Source organism: Plecotus auritus (assembly GCF_963455305.1).
Source record: "Plecotus auritus genome assembly, chromosome: 11".
NCBI classification, from domain to species: domain Eukaryota; kingdom Metazoa; phylum Chordata; class Mammalia; order Chiroptera; family Vespertilionidae; genus Plecotus; species Plecotus auritus.
The window spans coordinates 7,574,209-7,597,569 of NC_137777.1; the positions used below are offsets into that span (position 1 = coordinate 7,574,209).

Sequence of the window (23,361 nt, forward strand, 5' to 3'; positions counted from 1 at the left end):
GAGTTACAAAAGGACCCCTTGAAGGAAGCGCAGATTGGCACCTCCCATTGCACTGTATGCCACGAAATAACACTCAGGGAGGAGAATGGTGCGGTAAGCCCTTGAGCTTTTAAAATGATTTCTTTCTTTGATTATGAGGGGCATTGAAGTCAGCCAAGTTTGTGTGAGTCAGATTAAGTTAAACAGGAATGTGATGCGAATTCACAGTATTTCCTCTACTCGGAAAGTTTAAGGAGATCATTAGAAAAGAGAAAGGAGGACACAGACAGACATGCGCAGGCTCTGGTAAGGAGGCCGCCCCGGGAGGGTTGGAGCACCTGGTACCAGGGGTCTGAGGATCCTGACCAAGTTCAGGGCCTGATTGCTTTTCTTCTCTCAAGTCGAGAGTCAGGGTTGGCTTTGCCAGACTTGGCTGACATGACTCTTGTTTTTGGCCGCGGGTATTTCATTTTTCACTCTCCTCTCTCCTGACTTACTAATTCAGAAATTGATATATGAATTTAGTTATTAACTATAATTGAATAAAACTTAAATTGTATATTCAGTAATATGTATTGACAGTTTTATTTCATCAAGATGCAGTTATGTTTCATTCAAAGATACTGAGTTTGACTTATTAAAGAAGTTCTTTGTGTGTGTGTGTATGTATGTAAAATGTATGTTCTAGTGCTTACACTATTAAGGTTGTTAATAAAATTTCTTGTCTTATTTATCATGACAACATTTACCAGACAAAACACTTTTTATACACACTTTAAAAATGTGGGTCTATTTTTATTTATACAGTTTGTAAGTAGTGTTTGGGTACTGTATTCTTTGTGTTGTCATTATTAATTTATGTGGTACATTTGGGAATTGTTACAGATTTTTAAGTTTAGGATTTTAAATTAATCAAGTAACCCATGCCTATTAGACTAGACTCACAATCCTCTGAAGGAGGCCGCATGGGCTGGTGAGTAAAAGCGTGGTTTCTGGAATCTGAAAGACCTGGGACTGTGCCCAGCAGTGTCTCCCATATAGGGCAGCACTGTCTAGTATGGCAGCTACTGGCCACATGTCGCTGTTAAGCACTTCAAATGTGGTTAGTATGACTGACTGAATTTAAATTGCATTTAACTTTAATTAATTTAGGTCTAGGTAGCCACATGTGACTGGTGGCTACCATATTGGGTCTCATAGTGACTTAACTTTGCTGTGTTCCAAACTTCCCGTCTGTTCAGATGAGGTCATACTTAAACTACCTTTTGTAGATGTTGTAAGAATAAGTACGTGAATGTATTTAAGGAGATTCACACTATACCTGGAATAGAATATGTCCTTGAGAAATCGTAGTTATAATAATTATATATTTAATAAACTGGACTTACTTTCTTTTTGAGCATTAATTTAAACCTGTTTATTTTTATTCCCTTTCAGGATTAATTTATTTTTGGAAATCAAGTGCAATAATAAGAGGAAAACAAACCGTACTGCACATTATTTGAAGCCATTTCTGCTAATTGTATTCCATTTTAAAATTTATGATTTAATTTGAATACTATCATGGGAGGAGCGGTGAGTGCTGGGGAAGATAACGATGACTTAATTGATAACTTAAAAGAAGCTCAGTATATCCGCACTGAAAGAGTGGAGCAAGCCTTCAGAGCAATTGACCGCGGAGATTACTATTTGGAAGGCTACCGAAACAATGCTTACAAAGACTTAGCCTGGAAGCACGGGAACATACACTTGTCAGCACCTTGCATCTATTCTGAAGTTATGGAAGCATTGAAACTTCAACCAGGATTGTCTTTTCTTAACCTGGGAAGTGGAACCGGATATTTAAGTACAATGGTGGGCTTAATTTTAGGTAATTTATTTTTGTAAAATTCTTTTTTAAAAAGTAAGCTAAGTTTGTATTACTGGTTATGACTTTCAGGGTTTGTAACTTTGTTTGTGTACAGCATATGTTTGACTGTGTATACTCCAAGTAGCTATCTTCCGTCAGTGGAAGCACAAAGTAATAGTAAATTTCCTTAGTCTCAGCGTTGACTCTAATAGTTAGCTTCTGCGTTTAGTCCTAGACTTCAAGAGCTCTCGGAATTGTTTTCCAACCCCGGTCACTGTCTGTACTTACAACTGAACAGCTGGTAGACAGGAGACTGAGGCGTATAATGTAATTTATTTCAGGTAAAGTGTTCTGACTGCGGGCATCGAGTTTGATAGTTATCATTTTAAAGGGCATGGTGCCAGGTTTTTGTTCAAGATACGGAAGTATGTGGGATACAGAGGATGTGACACTGGCGGGCAGAGCAAAGGATTGGAAATAAACCGCAGGAGAGAGAAGTATGTGTCCTTAAGGTTTCAGCATGCCTTAAGTAATTGCCTGTGCTGCCAGGTGTTATTTCTGGTATGAGTATACAGCAGTGATCAAAAGGGACAGATAGCTCTGTCTGGGAGAAGTTTATCGGGTGCTTACTACAAGGGCTAGGCATTGATTTCCATGTGTATAGGAGAGTTAAACTGAAGCACAGAAGTTAAATATCTTGCCTAAAGTCACATAGCTAGGAAGTGACAGATGGAAAATATGGAATGTGGTGGAAAACGCATGGCTAGAAGAAAATCTATAAGGACATTATGATGTTGGATGGAGAATGAACAACCATGAATTTTACTAAGCCACCTAGTACTTACTGCGTGCTGCTGTGTGGCAAGAATTAGGTGGCGCATGAAGGCCCATAACATAGCCTCTTGCCCCTGAATTCACAGACTGAGGGGGGGTGGGGGAGGCGGGGGGTGAGGGTGGGAGGGAGAGGGAGAGGGAGAGGAGAGACAAAACCAGCACTTCTCATCCAATGGGATATGTGCTGTAGTTGAGGTATATTGTATGCCCAAGTAATAGGGATAAGACTGGTTTAAAATGTGCCCTAAAGTGATGGGGAATCATTGCAAGATTTTAAATAGAGAACCTCTGATTTCACTCCAGCAGGGGCACGGAACACCTGGCCCATGGGCCCGGTAAGGCCATCGAAATCATTAGGTCCGGCCCTGCCATGGCATCAGCGGTGAGATAATTAAGTGTCTGACCAAATATAGCAGGCTGATTTTTAAGCTGAAAATTTTGTATGGCCCATGAATAATGATGTTATAAATATCCAACTGGCCCTTGGGGAAAAAAGTTTCCCCACCCCTGCTAGGGTAACTAGGTCGCAGTATGCTGGGACAATCCTTGTTGATCCCTGTGGTCCTAGCATCATCATCAATAATGTTCTTCTCTTTCCCAAAGTATCCCAGTTTGAACAATAAATTATGTGGTCACATATGACATTTAAGGCATTCTTAGTCCTGAAATTTTCCTTTCCTACACACTGGCTCGCTCTTTAGTTTCTTAATCATGGAACCTGCAATCTATTTAATTAAAAAAAATAAAATAGAGCATTTTCCTCCCACAACTGAGCTTTTGATAAATAATAATTCCTCAAAAATGTAGCAAATAATTAAGTTTTACCAAGAAAGAAATTTAGCAGCTTACATGTACATTTGATTCTCCAGGTGCCCCGAGACAGGCGTTTCTCTGCAGGTTGGAACCCCAGACATCTATCACTTGTATCACTAGTGCCCCTTTGACAAAGGAATCTCTAGGCTTTGAGACAGTCTCCAAATCAAAGCAAGGTAGTGGGGAGAGCAGGTAGAGTTTCTTTTCAAAAGTTACCTTTGAATCAGTGCATTTCTTGACCAGCTCTGGCAACTTTAGGCTGGAGTCCAGGCCTCATACCACGTCTTGCCAGCCTCAGAGCACCTGTTATCCTGTCTTCCACTTCTCCAACCCTGTCGACTGGTTCCTGCTGAAGGAGGTCAGTCTAGCCAAAGGCCTGGCTTGGGAGAAAGGGTAGTAATTAGTAACCCTGCTAGCAGTGAGGTGGCTTTCTTAAACTCCATTTCTTAGTCCCAGTCTCCCAAGAGATTAGATACCTGTGGCCAGATGCATTTGTAGGGTAACCTCAAACTTCATTGTATCTTGAATGTCTTGTAGTCCGTACCAGAGACCATTGTGGGGAAATAGACTCTTGTGTAAATGAGCCACAATGCACTAGTGTTTTTCCTCCTGTTACAAGTCTCCAGGGAGTCAAGAGTCTTTAGTTACATGTATGACTATGGTTACTAGATAATCTAAGATTTACTGTGTGTGATCCTGCACAGTTAAGACCAAGATATAGTTCCTCTCCTTTTGATGGGAAATAATTTATTTTGCAAGAAAGATTAAAAAAATTTTTTTAAAGAAGGAAAGGAAGAAAGATAAGAGTCTGTAAAACTATGATTACAGCTAATAAATAATAGATCTATCCAACTTCTGAGGAAGTTTTATTTTTTTTAAACCATCTCCCTTTTTTGGCTTGTATTTTGAGAGCACTTAAGTCAAGGAAGGGAGGATTCATCCATAAAAATCACTTAGAACTAGACCCAAAAAAGGATGCTGTATGCTTCCTGTAATGATCTGAGTATGGTGAATCAGATGTGGCTGTATTGCTTCACAGTGACCTTATTAACAGAAGTTCTCTCCTTATTAAGTAACTGTAACACCATGGCTCTCAGCCATGTTTCTCTCCCAGTCACAAGATGCGGATGACAGGTGCGCTGAGGAAGGGAGAGCAGGGCGTCTGTGCTGTGATAATACAGATAAGAGAGATTCTCCTTGAGGAATTTCCATTAGCACTCCAGAAACACACCTGTAAAGGATGGGTTATCATCTTGAGAGAGCTTTTGTTATTCAGTGTGGGAAAATAAGGTTTATCTTAAGGAAATTTCTTGTGATTAAAGTTCGTTTAAAGCAGTTATTCATAAATTCATATTTCCCCCAGACCTAGAGAATGGATCATCCCATTTTGACAGCTTGTTGAGTTTCAAATCGAAGATAAATTCTTCTTGTTTCCACTCTCCTGTCATTAAGAGTCTGCCTAGCCCTAGCCGGTTTGGCTCAGTGGATGGAGCGTCGGCCTGCGGACTCAAGGGTCCCAGGTTCGATTCCGGTCAAGGGCATGTACCTTGGTTGCGGGCACATCCCTAGTGGGAGGTGTGCAGGAGGCAGCTGATCGATGTTTCTCTCTCATCAATGTTTCTGACTACCCCTCTCCTTTCCTCTCTGTAAAAAATCAATAATATATATACATTTTTTTAAAAAAGGTCTGCCTAGAACTAGGAATTTCATAAAGATTCCTGTATTTAATTGGTTCTCTCAGTACTATCTTATCATACCTAGGGAACCCCATTGAAAAATAGGGTACAAGAAAAGAAGCTTGCCAAGTCCTCTGCTCCCCAGAGTTGAGTTAAATATCAGAACTGTGATGGCAAATTATTCTGATAATCTTTCTGATTCGGGCAGGTATGCTTCTTCTCTGTTCTGATCTTTTTTGCTTAGGGATTCCCTAATATCAAGGTTCATCCAGATTAATGACTTTCTTAATCTCTTCCCTAGTTGCTGAGTTAATAGGAATGAGTGTGGAGAGACTGCCTGAATCTTTCCAACACTATGTATTTCACTGCCTCAGCACTATAATACTAGTCCTAAAGCTGAAACACTTAATAAGCTTGTGTGCATAACAGGAAACTTATTGCCAACATATGTAAATACCAACAACTGCTGTATTGTCCAGAACAGCTAATTAGTTAAGCTATATGTTGCCATCATGGTTGGTCTCTCTACCAGGGGTCCTCAAACTTTTAAAAGATGGGGCCAGTTCACTGTCCCTCAGACCGTTGGAGGGCCGGACTATAGTTTAAAAAAAAAACTATGAACAAATTTTTATGCGCACTGCGGGCCTGGGACGAGTCGGCTTCTAAGCAGGACAGGCAGCGGCACCCGGCGGGCTGGATAAATGTCCTTGGCGGGCCACATGTGGCCAGCGGGCTGTAGTTTGAGGACCCCTGCGAGTCTACTCTTTCTCTTTATCTCAGGGCAGAGACCTCAGATACTCATGTTTTTGCTTTCATTTTAGCCCCACTCAATTCAGTGAGCTTTAGTAAATTTGCAGAGTTGTGCAAGCATTACCATAATCCAATTTGAGAACCCTTCCATTGTCCCAAAGAAGACCCCCAATTTTCAGTTGCATCCACTCCCTATCCCTACCCCAGCCCCTGACAAACACTCATTTACTTTCTGTCTCCATAGATTTGCCAAGTTTCTGTACATTTCTTATAAATGGTATCATACAATATATGGTCTTTCATTGATATTTCAACATTTTTGTTTTATTTTTTTGTTAATCCTCACCCGAGGATATTTTTTTCATTGATTTTTAGGGAGAGTGGAAGAAAGAGGGAAAGACAGAAACATCAATGTGAGAGAAACACATCGATTGGTTGCATCCTGCACGAGCCCTGACCAGGGCCCTGGGTGGGGAGAAGCTTGCAACCAAGATATGTGCCCTTGACCAGAATCGAACCCAGGACCCTTTGGTCCACAGGCCAACGCTCTATCCACTGAGCCAAACTGGCTAGGTAGACATTTAGTTTACATAGGGGTTTGAGTCCATCTCTGACTCTTTAACACTTTCAGATTTTGTGGAATCATTTCTAAGATTCAAGTGTAATAAAAATAGCACTTATATCTATATCCTATCTAATAAAAGAGTAATATGCAAATTGACCATCACTCCAACACACAAGATGGCTGCCCCCATGTGGTCAAAGATGGCTGCCCCCATGTGGACACAAGATGGCCACCACAAGATGACCAACAGGGGAGGGCAGTTGGGAGGGACCAGGCCTGCAAGGGAGGGCAGTTGGGGGCGATCAAGCCTGCAGGGGAGGGCAGTTAGGAGTGACCAGGCCGGCAGAGGAGGGAAGTTGGGGGTGACCAGGCCTGCAGGGAAGGGCAGTTGAGGGGGACCCAGGCCTGCAGGGGAGAGCAGTTGGTGGGGGGACCAGGCCTGCAGGGGAGGGCAGTTAGGGGCAATCAGGAAGTCAGGCAGGTGAGCAGTTGGGAGTCAGCAGTCCTGGATTGTGAGAGGGATGTCCGACTGCTCGTTTAGGCCCAATCCCTGGATTGTGAGAGGGATATCCGACTTCCCTCCACTCAGGCCTGGTCACCCCTAACTGCCCTCCCCTGCAGGCCTGGAGGGCAGTTAGGGGCAAACAGGCTGGTAGGGGAACAGTTAGGCATCAATCAGGCTGGCAGGGGAGTGGTTAGGGGGTGATCAGGAAGGCAGGCAGGCGAGCAGTTGGGATCCAGCAGTCCTGGATTGTGAGAGGGATGTCCGACTGCCTGTTTAGGCCCGATCCTACCGGGATCGGGCCTAAACAGGCAGTCGGACATCCCTCGAGGGGTCCCAGATTGGAGAGGGTGCAGGCTGGGCTGAGGGACAGCCCCCCCCTTCCCCGTGCATGAATTTCATGCACTGGGCCTCTAGTACTAGTATAAAAGCCTAAACGACCATTATGACCAATGACCGGTCGACTGGTTGCTATGATGCGCACTGACCACCAGGGGACAGACGCTCAACACAGGAGCTGCCCCCTGGTGGTCAGTGCACTCCCACAGCCAACCTCCGTGGTCCCTTCCCCCAGCTGGCCAGCCCCAATCGGCCCAATTGGGACTGGGTGAGACAGGCCCTGATCGGCCCGATCGCCGCCAGGCCGAGGCACCCCACCCGTGAACGAATTTGTACACCGGCCTCTAGTTCTAATAGGAAATCAGGGTTGAGAACCATATATAGGTTATGGTTTTGCTTCCACAACTAACGAGTTCTGTATACAAGGAGAAGGGCACACATTTTAAGTCCTAACGATGTGTACCCATCTTGTCCTGTATAGTATATGAAGCACTTTTACATAATTTACATGCTTTCCTAGGGGCCCATTTTATACTGTCGGAAAGACGTCAAATGCCAAGTGACTGATCTCAGATTATGCAACTGTTAAGCGGCAGAACCAAGGTTGGACACGAGACATCTGCCCTTAAATTCACTTTCTCACCACCCACAGTGTTGAGATTTGAGTCCTCCGTTGCAATGGTGGACCTTGAATTAGTTCATCTTTAGAGCTCTGCTAGTTACGTGTTATGAAGTACTTTTTGCTTGTAGCTGTGTTCTGTAAATTAGCTTGACAATTCTGAAGGTACTGAGGACTGCATTCCAACGTTGAACAAAGCTCTCAGATTTCTTTGGCCTTCCTCATGAAGACGTCTGCCAAGCATATCACACTCATACAGCCTTTCGGGGTACTTGGAGTAGGGGGAAACCGGGGCATTGTGTGTTGTATGGGGTCACATAGATGTAAATAAGAGATGTAGATGGACACTTCATACCTATACCTAATAATTACTGACCTTTTGATTATTGACTAACTGGTAGGTGGTAAATGAGTTAGATTAGATCCAACCACTATAAAAGAAAAACAGTCACTAGATTTTATTATATTGGTATTTTATTATATTTGTTATTGCTCCTAATAAATGCTATTGCCAGCCTTAAAAATCATTTCTAACATATAAGATACCTAGGTTTTTCTAATAAGTATATTTGTCTTAATAAACTTTGACTTCTGTAATGTTTCTATTTTCTCTTTAGTATTTAGCCATTAAAGATAGTGGTCACCTGTAACAAGTTTTATTTTTTAAAATGTGTCTTACAAAAATTAAGCATTTATTATTTCATAGAAAAATATCTCACATTGACAAATACAGAATAACATTAGAATTTATTGAATACAAAGTCAAGTTTATGCTTCATCTGTTAGATAATGTTAGAAAGTGTTAACATTTCTTTTGGATACTGTTTCATTGTTTTCTATTGACAGCTTGTACCTTTGTTTTAGAATTATTTTATGTTGTTTATTTTAAAATCTTTTACCTTTTTTCTCTTTGACTCACGCTTTTTTAAACTATATATTTTTATTGCTTTCAGAGAGGAAGGGAGAGGGGGAGAGAGATAGAAATATCAATAGTGAGAGAGAATCATTGATTGGCTGCCTCCTGCACACCCCCTACTGTGGATGGAGCCTGAAACCCAGCTATGCGCCCTGACCAGGACTCGAACCCTGACCTGGTTCATGGGTTGATGCTCAACCAGTGAGCCATGTTGGCCAGGCAGAATCAGTGTTTTGTTTTTTTTTAAATAATCAAATGCAATATGATAGAAATATAGTAGATTAAAGCATTATCTTTATCTGATTTTGGTTTTAAGATAGGTTATGAACATTTTGGTTTAATTTTTATAGTTTAGGTAGTTTCTAGATCACAAACCATTTTTATGTGCCTTCTAAACATTCAAGCATGATAATTGGTGACTGACTTTTGTTGTTATTTTAACATTCCAATATATACTGTATCTTTAATGACAGTCAGTAGGGTGCACATCCAGTTGAATAGTTCCATAGTAGTTCCTATGAAGATATCTATCATAGGAACTACTTACTTTTTCTCTTATATAGATATGCGTCTATATAAGATAGAAAAAATAAATAGCACATACACAAACACAAGCTATACACTTTGTCCTAGGAGACCAATCTCTAAGCTAATATAACAAATGTAGAGTAGAAAACCTGGTTGGCTCAATTTCAGAAATTCGAAAATAGCTAGTGTAACTAGATGGGTTTGTGGATTGTGGAGCAGGCAGCACGCGCAGTAACAGTAGCCTATGAAATGTGAATCCAGTTAAGTCATATTGTCAGTAAGCTGGTAACCAGGGTAGGGAAGGGAGCCATCCCAAAATCTTCAGCGGCTGAGAAAGCTCTCCCACTTTTCTAATTCCTGGAATGTTACTCATCCTTGGCTTTCCTTAACAAGATATACCAAGTGAGAAGTGGGAAGTATGGAACGGGAGAGTAAAATGTGCTCTGTTAAAAAGTTGACTGATGGCCACATTCTGCTAGACCGTGGGAGCTCCAGAAGACATAGAATGTGGTCTTGGCCCTTGAAGTTAGCAGCCATTGGGTAGTGGTGGGATCCTGTGAGATATTCTCTCTTTTTTTTTTAAATATATTTTATTGATTTTTTACAGAGAGGAAGGGAGAAGGAGAGAGATAGAGAGTTAGAAACATCGATCAGCTGCCTCCTGCACACTCCCCACTGGGGATGTGCTCACAACCAAGGTACATGCCCTTGACCAGAATCAAACCTGGGACCCCCCAGTCCACAGGCTGACGCTCTATCCACTGAGCCAAACTGGTGAGGGCCTGTGAGATGTTTTTATAGTATCTAATAGCCCATGGTTTTAAGATTTTAGAATTACTAAATTTTTAACCAATGATAAAAGAACTTAAAACTTCATATAGTGTCTGGCTGTCAGTATTGTCTTGACAGATAAGCATTATTTTGTTTTTGTTTTTTAATTAAGACAGTATAAATCCTGAGATTTCCATGTAGCTTTTTAAATCTGTGGCTAGCAGATACTCACATATTTCAAGCCCTCTTTAAATGCTCCTGTGATAAATGAGCAGAAATTAAGCTCTGTAATGACTTACTATTTATTTTTTAAATAAAAATGCTGCTACGATTGCAGGTCCTTTTGGAATAAATCATGGGATTGAGCTTCATTCAGATGTGGTGGAATATGCCAAGGAAAAACTGGAGAGCTTCATCAAAAATAGTGATAGCTTTGATAAGTAAGTATATCTATAGTTTTGGCTTTAAAGCACTTATAAATAGATATGTGACATGTCTGTTCCTCAATAGTATTTATTGACCCTAAATTGTTCCAGTTGAATGCAGCAAAAGTCAATGTGGTATAAAATGAGAAAAGAAATTAACATAAAAATTATTCTGTGGTATAACTTTTATTCTTTGTAAATCTATAATAAGTTATAAATAAATGAAATAACTTATTTTTTAATATTATGCTTCTGTCACTTATTAATAGGCTAATTATCATTCATTAAACATAATGCAAGTCCCTTTTCTGAAGATGCAGAGATGCTTGGATTAGAATACTTCTCTGGAACTAGTTTTATACTTTTGGGATAGTAATTTAGTAGTTCTGCCCTCTTACGTTGTCACACAAGGATGACACCTGTTAGCATACAAGGGACTTTCTTAAAAATATTCAATTACTTTGTAATATATCTAGAGGGAATTATGATAGAAACACATTGATCTATCTTGTGATAGGGTAGTGTTTGAGAGATTTGTTTATAAAACCATTGTTTGGAACTCATACTTGCCCTTTGAAGAAATACTGCAGTCTTTTGTTCTTCAGCTGACAGGGAAGTCTGTTGGGTGAGTAATATTTCTAACATTCAGTAATGATAATTCCATGGACCAAGGGCTTCTTATGCTAAAGTACGAACTCTGAAATTATGTAAAATTTGGAGGGCATTTATTTTTCTCAACCAGTCAAAGAACATTTAAAAGGATAGAAATCACAAGCTTGCAACTTAGTCCTTTTATACAACCAAGTTTTAATGCAAAACCATTCAGAGTTCCAACTCAGCTTGTTGGGAGTAAGCCTTCCTCACTGCCTCTAGGCCCTGACCATGACCCTGGAGTGAGAGACTTGGCGGAGTCTAAATCAGAGCCGAGAGCTTTTTTCTAGGGTTTAGGTTTTGGAACAGTGCCAAAAAGGAAGCCAGGAAGGCCCTGTGCATGTCTGCTGGAGTATATTTTTCTTGTCCCTTCTTTCTCTGCCCCTCTTCCCGCTTACCCTAGTCCTTGTCTTTCATTCCCCTTTGCCATTGCCACTTTTTATCTGTCCTCTGGCAAGAGGCACTTGATTGGTTGAAGAACAGAAAACTGATATTCTGCAGTAAAATCCTCAGTGTTGTAGAGGGAAGGGGAGGTTTTGTGTCTACTTAGATGTGGCTGTAACTGTGTTATTAAAGACCACAGTCAGGCATGCTTGGGAGAATTTGAAAGTGCTCAGAATTTATTTTGTTCTGTAATTAATTCAGTGGCTTTGAGCAAGCCACTTGAATTTTCTGCATCAATTTGCTGAATGCCATCCTTTAGATTATTTATGCTTGCCTTTATAAATTAACATTTAATTCATATTTTGAATTATTTTTCAAGTGCTTACCGTGTTGGTTCATATTCTGTTCCCAAGAATAACATATTGTTAGAAACAAAATAGTTTTTAGCCCAAGTAATTTTATAAGAAATTGGTGTTCAATTTTAGCATCCTTTTGTATTTCTATCTGTCTTATGAATAGATTAGTAACATGTTAAATGCTTAAAATGTGGATATAAATATTATATCATTTATTGGAACTTATTTTAAACTTATTGAACTTTTATTGTTTTATAATTTTTTGTTTTGATGCTGAAACTATGTATACGTTAGGACCTTTTGAATACATCTGAACTAAAAAAATATAAAAGTATGTTAGTAAAAGTAAATGTTTATGGTCTATTGTAAGGTTTTTATATATACGTGATAGTAGTACATTTATTTTATGTATCAATATATAATGACACAGATAATGCAGTTATTAAACATGAGGAACAAACTTAAGGAAGTATCTTGAATCACTGAAGCATCTCTGAACAAGTATTTTTGGAGCTTAACTGCCAAGTGGGTGTGGTTCTAGGAAACAGTAAAATGTCATTATTTAAAGCATTTTTGTGTTGATGTAATTTAAATAGCAAATAATCTGTAACACAGATTATTTGAAGACTATAAGTTTGAAGACTATATATATTGAAGGGTCTCAATTTTTAAAATTTTTCTAAAACTGTATTCATCCATATATATAAAAGGCTAATATGCAAAGTGTCCCCTCGGGAGTTCGACCAAGAGACTGGGAGTTCGATCACTCGCTATGACGTGCGCTGACCACCAGGGGCAGCGTGGAACGAAGGAAGGTCCTAGCTGGCAGCTGGGGAAGGGAGGCCCTGGCTGGCAGCTGGAAGGCCCCAATCAGCCCTGATCGCTGGCCAGGCCTAGGGATCCTACCCATGCACAAATTTCGTGCCCTGGGCCTCTAGTGTAATTCTAAGATGATAACATAACCTTGGCTGTATTTCATATTATTGCAGTATGTAAATTTGTTATTTATAAAATGATGAATCATAAAATGTGATGTGACTGATCTAAATGTCTCTTTTTTCATTTCTAAATGTCTAGTTCTTTTCATTGAAGTAACCAGTCAGATTTTATAATATAGTTGTTTCTGAAGTGTTGCAACTAATTTTTAAAATTGGTTCTTATATTAATTAACTGGTCTGAAAAAATTAAGACAGTTCTAGAAATATCTATTCTGGTTTTCAGAGAGCATTCTGAAATATTAGTTACGCATTTCAGATTATAAAATTATCTTACCTATAAAGAGCAGTAGGTACTGGGAAAATATTTCACTTTGTATAAGGTAGTGAGTGGTTGGAAATTAAATAATAAGAGTTGCTGAGTTATTCATTGGCTTTTCTTTTTATATCACTTGATTTTAGAGACAGAAATTATGGATAAAGTAGTTTTCTTTTAGTGTTTGATGATTTCCTTGTAATTTTTCTTGATGTTTATGGATAATAATTCTTTTAAATTTTTTAATTAAAAAATTGTTATGCAAAGTGCATTCAAAAATCTGATTTCCAAGCAGTTTCATTATATTTATTTGTGTCATCAAAATACATATTTTAATTTAAAAATATAAAGTAACTCAGGAAATTGATTGCTATTTATGCATTCCTTAGTAAACATTATCCTGGATTATGTGTAACATGGAGAATAGATATCTCCAACATAATAGTCTTCCAATCTTGTTTACTCTGATTTGGGTCTTTTTTATCAGTTCCTTTTTTGAAAGTATTGTCATGTCACGATTTAAACTGTTTAAAGTTTTCTTACATACATCTTTTGGAATCCATAGTGAACTTCCAAATATAGTAGGTGAGGGGGAAAAAATCGATGAACTGCTCAACATTACAGTATATAATGTCAGATGACCTTTTAAAAGATACAAATGTGTGTTTTTGTGTGTGCTTTATAAAACAAGCTTGGTTCCCGAGTCTTCACAGTAATAGTCCTTCTTTTAGAAACTATAACATTATAATGCATGTACTTTCAAACTTTTTTCCTCTGCTTTAGACCTGTAGCAGCAGATGAAATAACTTGGAGAAACTACTCCGGATTTACTGTACTTGGAGATGGGAGGAATGGGGGCTCACTCTTGTATGGTTTATTCCTTTGCTCTACCTAAGTTAGCCCCAGATTCACTGAAATACTGTTATAAAACTGACATTTGATTTCAAGGATCCTCTAAACGTTGGCAGAATTTTCCAGTAAAGGACCAGGTAGTAAATATTTTGGGGTTTCCTGGGTTAAATGGTCTCTGTTGCAACTGATCAAGTCTGCTATCAGGGAGCAAAAGCAGCTATAGACACTATGTAAACAAATGGGCACAGGGCGTTCTCTGTGTGCTATGTGCCCTTGAGTCGGCTCCACCCCCCTGGTGACCTTCTGAATGAGTGATGTGCACAATGCCCTGTGGCAAACAGCCCTGCTCAGTTCCTGTAGACTCACTCCTATGGCTTATTTTACAGTCAGTCCATCTCCTATTTGGTCTCGCTCTTTTTCTGCTGCCCATTATTTTCCCCAGCATTATTGTCTTTTCCAAAGAACCTGCCTTCTCGTGATGTGCATGAAGTAGGACAGCTTCGGTTTTGTCATTTTTGCCTCCATCAATGTTTCAGGCTTGATTTGCTCTGAGACATTCTTGTTCATCTTTGTGGTGGTCCAGGGTATCTCATATAGACTTTATGTATAAAAACAAGCAGCCAGCAGGATTTGGACTGTTACCCATAATTTGCTGATCCCCATTCTACTCTTCACACAAACTTTCTAGAACATTTTATTTAGCCCTCTATGGTCTAGACCAGTGGTCGGCAAACTCATTAGTCAACAGAGCCAAATATCAATAGTACAACGATTGAAATTTCTTTTGAGAGCCACATTTTTTAAACTTAAACTTCTTCTAATGCCACTTCTTCAAAATAGACTCGCCCAGTCTGTGGTATTTTGTGGAAGAGCCACACTCAAGGGGCCAAAGAGCCACATGTGGCTCGCGAGCCGCAGTTTGCCGACCATGGGTCTAGACAAGTCTTTGGGTCTAGGTTTTAAAGGCCTTTAGCTGCCTGGCTTTCGTGAGAGAAGGAGAAGGTTGGAAAAGGTCCAATTATATGGATCAGTTCTGTGCATGCACAGTAAGCAAAATAATCTCCCCTGGTGTGGTTAATTGGAAAAGTAAGTCAATTAAAGGAGCCTGAATAGTAAACCTTTACCCTATAAATACTTTGCAAATGAGTTAGGAATTGGTATAGCTACATTTATATATTCATATAATATGTAAACATGTGCATGTAGTTCACTGGCTTCCTAGAGTGCATGCTTTGGAGCATGCCATTTCCCTATAAGACAATAGATCCTATGTTGTGAATTACTGTTGGGGGCAGAGATGAGTGGAAGAGGCAATGTGTTCCTCAAATTTAGTTGAGGCATAAGTTTTAAATTAATTTCAGAGCTAGTATAGTATTTTACTATAGGAAATGTAATTGATATATGGCAATGTGTGTCATAATTTTGTTTTCAATGATAGGGATTTATTTTTCCTGTGCTCCGATTTGCTTTGGAAAATTAATACTTCTATATTTTGTCAACTTTATCACTAGAGTAGTCCTGATTGGTCTTTAAGAGAATTATAACGTACTTGAAGTGGTTTCGCTATCTAGAAATACATATTAATAGTGCTTCAAAATATTTCTCAGATGTTTGAAGATTTTTATGTGCCAGTGTTCAGATAATAGTTTCATAATAATTATTACAGGTTGTAAACAAAATTTTTAATCATGACAAATATTCATATGGTGGGACAGAAATTCTTAAAAATAGTCCTTATGGCTATCAGTGATATATTTTAACATAATTCAAATGGCATGGGGAAAAGTTTAATGGCTGCAAATACATATTAGGAGAAGGAAATTACTGTTGAAATACATGAAGATTCACTTTTGTATGAGGTACCTGTCATATTTCCTATAAAAACTTGAGATTTTTCCCCCCCCTAAGGCTTCAGTCAATGAAAAATGATTGTATTTACCTTTAACACTTTGCTTTACATAATGCTTGAATTATTCTGAGAGGATTTTGATGCATTTGGAAGGGAAACATTGAAAAGGTAAAGTCATTGGTCTAAAAAATTTATTTTTTTAATTCAGTAGCTTCATTTTTTATTGTAAGAGGTTTTGAATGGTTTACAGCATTTGGAGATCAAAAGATTAACATATCCCTGAGTTTTCTTCACAATGGAAAGCTCTGCGGTTTCATCTTATTGTAATGAAATGGTCATAGCTCTTAAAACGCAAAATGTATACTTTGACAAAGTGTTTTACAAAAAAAGAAGTTTCTGGGATTTACTTGGCAGCTTGTTTTGGATGAGGTCTGAGAACAAGGTAGGATTTTTTTCCTATGTCCTTGAAATCCTTTATTCCATTGAAAAATAGTCTAAAATTTCAATGACAGCATCCTGTGGCACATGATAAACTAGGTGTGCAAATTGTCAGCCCCCACTTCAACAGTGTATTGAAGGGGAATGTTGTTTTTTCTACTCTCAGTCAGCTCCTAGACCTAGACTATCCGTCTAAGAGGGAAGCTGCAGGGCAAGGCTAGGTCACCCTGATCTCCTAGCAGCTTATCAAAAGAATTATATGGGCAAGTTGGCAAGGTCCCTGCTGTGAACGAAATCATCTGTCCGTCTCACGATGAAGATATTCCAACAGGCACCTCTAAAGAAAACCACTGCTGAGGTAAGTGATGAGCATCCTGGTGTTACTTTGAGCAATTATTCGTGTTGTAAACCAACATATATGTGTTCTCTATTTTCTTACAAATGATTTTCATTGTACATATTAGTAAGTGTGTCAGATATTTTTTCCTCTCTGAATAAGAGAGGAAAAGGCAGTAATTAATATTTAAATCAATAAATAAGTGAAGTTGTAGTTACTACATACATTTCAGAACTATTTTTTATACAGATAACATTGTTGGAGATAAAATTTAGTGTAATTTAGGAGTGTAAGTCATTTTTATCTGGGAAATGGTTTTGGAAATGTTCTTAAAGAATAAAAATGATTTCTGCTTTTCATTTGAATAACATAAAATTTTAATGAAGTTTCCTAAATCAAACATAAAAACTAGGGGAAGAATGCATGAACCATACTTTTATGAGTAAAATTATAACCACATAGAAATATTTTGATAGAGCTCTGGCCGTTTTTTGTTTTCTTTTTATTTTTAGGTTTCGTTTAGTGTGTAGTTACTGTGAAAACGTTGAATTTGAATTTTCTCTCACTATTTTTAGCTTAGATTTTATATGTAAATCTATAAATAGTATGGTACTCTTTTCTAATGAACTGAAAACTTCTGGCTAGTTTATTGGTATAGTCTTCCAGATTATACAGAAAATGTATTTGTGATTTAAATGTCCTTTGCCTGTAGAGGTCTATGGAAACTTAAGGTAAGATGTAGCTTTCAGAAGATAGTAAAAGCTTAAGGAAGAAAATGTTTTCTTTATTTTTCTTCTCTACATTGGAAGAATTAATAGGATTTGCAGTTTACTCTGATAACATGCCATCATCTATGTCTGAAAGTAATAATTTATTCTTTACATATATGATATGAATATATGCTATGGATATGAGCATATCTATAAACCTTTGGCTGAAAATTTTTCATCATAGACTTTGGAAAAAATATTAGTTCAATTGGTATGACTTCATTTACATGAAATGCTATTATCAAAGTCATAATTTTAATATCAGAATACAAAATGTCTTAAGTATTATCCTCAAGTATATACCTAGTCAGAAATATAAAGCTCATCTATATGTTTTTTATTAGGAAAGATGATCGATAGCTTATTAATATATGAAAAAATATGTAAATATAGGCAACTTGAGAGTTGTTTTCTTTATTAATATGAAGGATTCTGGTATTTGGTGGAAAAGGTCATAGTTGTAAGTATAATAAATAATCCCCAAATAGGATACTCTCTGGCAGACAGTTTCTTTATAATTACTAAATTGGTAGTTACAACCTTTTTGTAATGTGTTTGGTATATGAATTCACTATTATGTTCTAGATATTTCAATATAATAAAAATATGCTTTTCTCCCCAATTTTACTTTGCCTTTAAAGTTTTAGTATTTTGTATCTAGAAATAGTTCAATCCTTTTGAAATATTGGCTCAAGTTCAACTAAACTTTCAAATTCAAGTATTTTAGTAAAGGAAATTAATATAAATATGTCAAATAAAAGTGTAAAGACCCCATATGCATATGTTAGAAGTATATGTTCCATTTGCACTAATGGAAATTATTTATAAATTTAGAGATCTGTTTTTTCTCTAATGATCCTTTGAAATACCTTCTACATTGAAGCAAATATACTTGTTCTCATCTGATTATAAGGGAAAGCATCAAATTGTTTCCTAGGATAAGGGTGGCTTATTTAAGACCTTAGGAAAGGCTCCTAAAAAGTGCTTTTCAGTTATATAGAACAGTTGACTTATTCATAAAAGGAAAGAGTTTATTTTACTATTTGAGTTTTGCTTTTTAAATTTTTTTTGGCATTTTTGGGAAAAACACACATGCATCCTGTAGCATTAAGCTACAGTTATGTATAGTAACAGATTTAGTAAAAGAAGAACTATCATGTTGACAGAGAGAGTGCCATAGGCACTTATTTTTTTTTTTACCTTTTTTTTTTTTTTTTTTTAAATCTGGGCAAGTTTCTCTTCTAGTCCTGAGTTTTTTGTGATTAGTACATTTAATTTGTCAACTTGGGGTTCATATTCAAAGTTGGCAGGTGGAAAAGTTGACAAAATATTTGTGCTTCTTATATGGTTTGCTTATTTACTAAATGTTTTAAGTACTGGAATAGGTCATGGAGATACAATTAATTCAGAAGAAATATTCAAAGACAGCAGAAAAACCAGGAGAATATTTCAAAGGGATGATTGTGTTAAGGAGGAAGTCTTTGATGCTTCTCTGTTTGCACGTGATAAGTAGGACAGTTGCTGAAATTTGTGTGGTTATTGAAATATATCTGTCATATAAATACACACATGAATATAAGATATATATTGATATATTTTACTTTTTCTGTACTGAATCTTTGAAACCCCAGGTTAATTTTATTCTTGCACCTCAGTATGGACTAGCCACATTTTAAGGGCTCAGTATCCACATGGTGCTAGTGGCGACTCTTGTGGGTATTGTCTCTAGATTGTCCTGTCTCATTTTTAACATCATGGCTTCTCATTTCTCAGGGAATCTTTCTGTACTTCCCAGGCCTGTTGGTTTCCTCTCAAACTCAGTCCTGTAGAATCATATTTCTTTCCTTTAGAGCACTTACCATCGTTGTAAATTAATCTTTAACTAGTCAGATAGTTTGATGCTTGTCTCTTCCACAAATATAGGCATGGATGTTTCCATTGTATTTCCAGTCTTTATACACAGCTCAATAAGTAGAATTTGACATAATGAATTTTGCTGATTACTGTAAGGTAACTTGAACCAGAGTCACAAATTTAATTTTAGATTAGGCACTAAAATCTTGCTAATTAGTTTTGCTGGGATGAGAATGTATAAAATATCACTAATATGAGAAGTAGTTTTAATTATAAGTTGTTCACTTGTAAGGATATTTTTCTAGGTGATAACTTTTTAAGCTATCACATATTTTTAAATAGTAGGAAGCTTTTAAAACAGACTTGATGGTAAAACAGGGTTTAATAACTCTAATTTTTATTTAAGTTTTATGGTCATATTCATGTTGAAAATTATGACTGACTTAAATTATTATAAAAGTAAATATTTAAAATGAAAGAAGATTTTAGAAAAACTTCATTGAAAATAGTCTAACTTTTTCTTTTTAAAGAATGCTTACTGTAAGTCTGATAAAATAATTGAACCACTTGATCCACAGTATCTAATTACTTGAAAGCCAACAAATAATATAAGTTATATTTTGGCCATATTTTAGATAATCATAGGTTGTAACATAGTCTTGAATATAAAAGAAATTAAACATGGTCCCTATTTTAGCTAAATTTACACTTTAGTGTGTGCTGTGCAAGTGGAAATGAGGTACTCTTAAAGAGTTGGATAAGATTTCATGCAAAGCTAATATTCGAACTGTGTCTTGAAGGGACTGTAGGCATTTATCAAAGGAACAGCTCATCCACAAATACAATGTTTCAAAAACACTTTATAGTAGTTCCTCTAAGCAATTAGAAGCAAATAACTCAACATAGTATGTGTGGGTAGGGGCAGAGCCAGGAAATGATTCCGGAAGGACAACTTGACAGTGGCGTCATACAGAGCCCACATGACATTCTAAGGAGCTTGGACCTATCCCGCCTGTCCTGTAGGTAGCAAAATAATGGAAGAGGGACCTTAAAAGTGTGAGCAGTGAGGAGGCAGTTACTGTAAAAGCAATAATGGGGCGTAGACTACCTTAGTGTGGGATATGGAGAAGAGATTATAGAGTATACACTGTTAACTCACCCCCATCCCAACTCTCTCAACCCTTCCCATTCCACTCCCACCCTACTCCACCAAGAGGACAGGGTGTAATTCTGGCAAATTCTTCAACTGTCAGTGTCAGGGATCCTAATGTGTCTGTATTTTAATGAAAACTTACCGTGTAATAAGTCTGTTAATTACCAAAGGATAGGATATGCTTACAGCGTATAAATGATTGTGATTCAAGCAGTGTCATTTTCCACTGCATGCTGAAACTTTTAACGTAAATTACTTCTTCCTTAAATGATAGCCTGATTTTGCTGTGTGGTCATATTAACTTCAAGTTACTTAAGAGTGAAAGGATATTTCATTAATTCACTTTAAAAATGATTACATGTTTTTAGTGCATTGAGGTTGTAATTATGTTATTATGTTAGAGACTATTTTCAGGATTGTCAGAACTTAAGGAATAAAGTAGAATTCTAAATAGGAACGTTTGTAAAATCACAACTCTATATGCCATGAACCAACACTGTAACCAGGAACAGGTGGTCAGGATAAAATGCCTTTGCTCTGAAAACATTTCTCTTTGTGTTGCACAGGGAGACCATGGGGGCCAAAGCAGCAGTAAGGAAAATTAGTATTCATTCTGCTCTCTGTCCCAATCCTGTAACACAGTTCTGCTAAAATTTATTAGGAAAATCGCCCTAATCTTAAGTGGTTGCAAGATTATATGGTCACACTGGTATCTTCCTGACAAAGCTTTGCTGTTAATTGTAACAAAAACGTCACGCACAGATGTGTACCTCACCAGCCCTTCCCATTCCCATTGTCCGCTCAGGTTTTTTTTAAAGGGCAGTGGAAAGTGAAGCCTTTCTCTCTCTCTCTCTCTCTCTCTCTTTTTCTTTATCATTTGTGTGGTGTCACAAGATTGGTGTTGTGATGGGCTTTTCATTATATCCATTTTTTTAAGCCTTAAGTGAGGTTTCAGTGTGGTAAAAGTTTAGGTTAATGTTTTAAAAATATTTATATTACATTGATAACAACATATTTCATCAGTATTAAACTTCATAAATATGATATTTAAATCAAATTTCATGTTTTATCTTTGAAATTAATTTTGGCAACTTCACTACTTCAAAGAACTGGATTATGTAACATTTTTTATCTAATATTTTGTTTAAATGAATTAAAATATATTTGTTTTTCCATGCAGATTTGAGTTCTGTGAACCTGCATTTGTGGTTGGCAATTGCCTCCAGATAGCATCTGACAGTCATCAGTATGATCGAATTTATTGTGGAGCTGGAGTCCAGAAAGACCATGAGAACTACATGAAAATATTACTGAAAGTTGGAGGCATTCTAGTCATGCCTATAGAAGATCAGGTAACTTCACCATCCTCTTGCTTAATGGCATAGAAAACAAATGCATTAGTTTAAGCTGGGAAGTGTCTAACACCAGTAAAGGTACAGTGTAATTTTTAAAGAAGAAATAATCTTCATAGATCTATATATATTAAAAAATTTGAAATGGACTCTTAATTATCTAACCCAGTGGTCGGCAAACTGCAGCTCGCGAGCCACATGCGGCTCTTTGGCCCCTTGAGTGTGGTTCTTCCACAAAATACCACGGCCTGGGCAAATCTATTTTGAAGAAGTGGCATTAGAAGAAGTTTAAGTTTAAAAAATTTGGCTCTCAAAAGAAATTTCAGTCGTTGTACTGTTGATATTTGGCTCTGTTGACTAATGAGTTTGCCGACCACTGATCTAACCAAAGGAGATATAGAAAAGCTCTCTCCACTACTATTAGAAGAGACTTGGTCTTTCACCCAAGCTTAGCTACGAACTTCATGTTACAATAGTCCCCCCTTATCCTTGGTTTCACTGTCTGTCAGTTACCTGTGGTCAATCATGGTCTGAGAAATATTAAATGGAAGTTTCCAGGAATAAATAATCCATAAGTTTCAAATTGTGCCACATTCTGAGTAGCATGATGAAATCTTGAGCCTTCTCACTCTGTCCTGCCTGGGACATGACTCATCCTTTGTCTATCATATCTACACTGTACACTACCTGCCCTTTAGTCACTTAGAAGCATCTCAGTTATCACATCGACCTCTAATGCAGTACCTGTATTCCACTTATTTTACTTAATAATGGCCCCAGAATGCAAGAGCAGTGATGCTGTCAATTTGTTTATGTCAAAGAGAAGCCATAAAGTACTTCCTTTAAGTGTAAAGGTGCAGGCTCTTGACTATTATTAATAAGGTATTGTATTATCTCACATTATCACAACACGAATGGTGAGTACAGTAACATCAGGTATTTTGAAAAAAAGACCACATTTACATAACTTTCATTATAGTATCTATAATAATAAAAGCATAATATGCTAATTAGACTGGACAGTGAAGCGACCTTCTGGACGTCCTTCCGGACATCCTTCTGGACGACCTGGATGAAGCTGGGGCTGCGAGGGCCAAGCCCCTTGCACGAATTTCGTGCACCGGGCTTCTAGTGTTGTTATAATTCTGTTGGTTGTTTTTTGGAGCGTTTGTTTATTTTACTGATTTCAGAGAGAGGAAGGGAGAGGGAGAGAGAAATAGAAACATCAATGATGAGAGAGAATCATTGATAGGCTGCCTCCTGCACATCTACCAGGGATCTTGCCCAAAACTTGGGCATATGTCCCGCCAAACGTGGAGACCTGGAATGGAACTGCAACCTCCTGGTTCATGGGTTGATGCTCAACCATTGCGCCACACTGGCCCAACTGATTCCGTTTTATTATTAGCTGTTGTTAACCTGTTACTGTGATTAATTTATAAATTAAATTTGTCATAGGTATGTATATATAAGAAAAAAATAGTTTGCATAGGGTTTAATACTGCCCATCATTTCAAGTGTCCACTGGGAGTCTTGAAACATATCCCC

At 37.6% G+C, this 23,361-nt stretch overlaps 1 protein-coding gene across 1 annotated transcript in view; it reads left to right on the forward strand.

Moving 5' to 3' along the window:
- The window catches only part of PCMTD1 (protein-L-isoaspartate (D-aspartate) O-methyltransferase domain containing 1), a 49,270-nt gene that overhangs the window by 15,818 nt on the left and 10,091 nt on the right, over positions 1-23,361 (forward strand). Inside the window, exons 2-4 of the mRNA XM_080647246.1 lie at positions 1,417-1,849; positions 10,479-10,581; positions 21,642-21,813. Of these exons, the coding sequence (XP_080503372.1) occupies positions 1,543-1,849; positions 10,479-10,581; positions 21,642-21,813 (582 nt within the window). The 5' untranslated portion in view covers positions 1,417-1,542. The remainder of the gene's footprint in view (positions 1-1,416; positions 1,850-10,478; positions 10,582-21,641; positions 21,814-23,361) is intronic.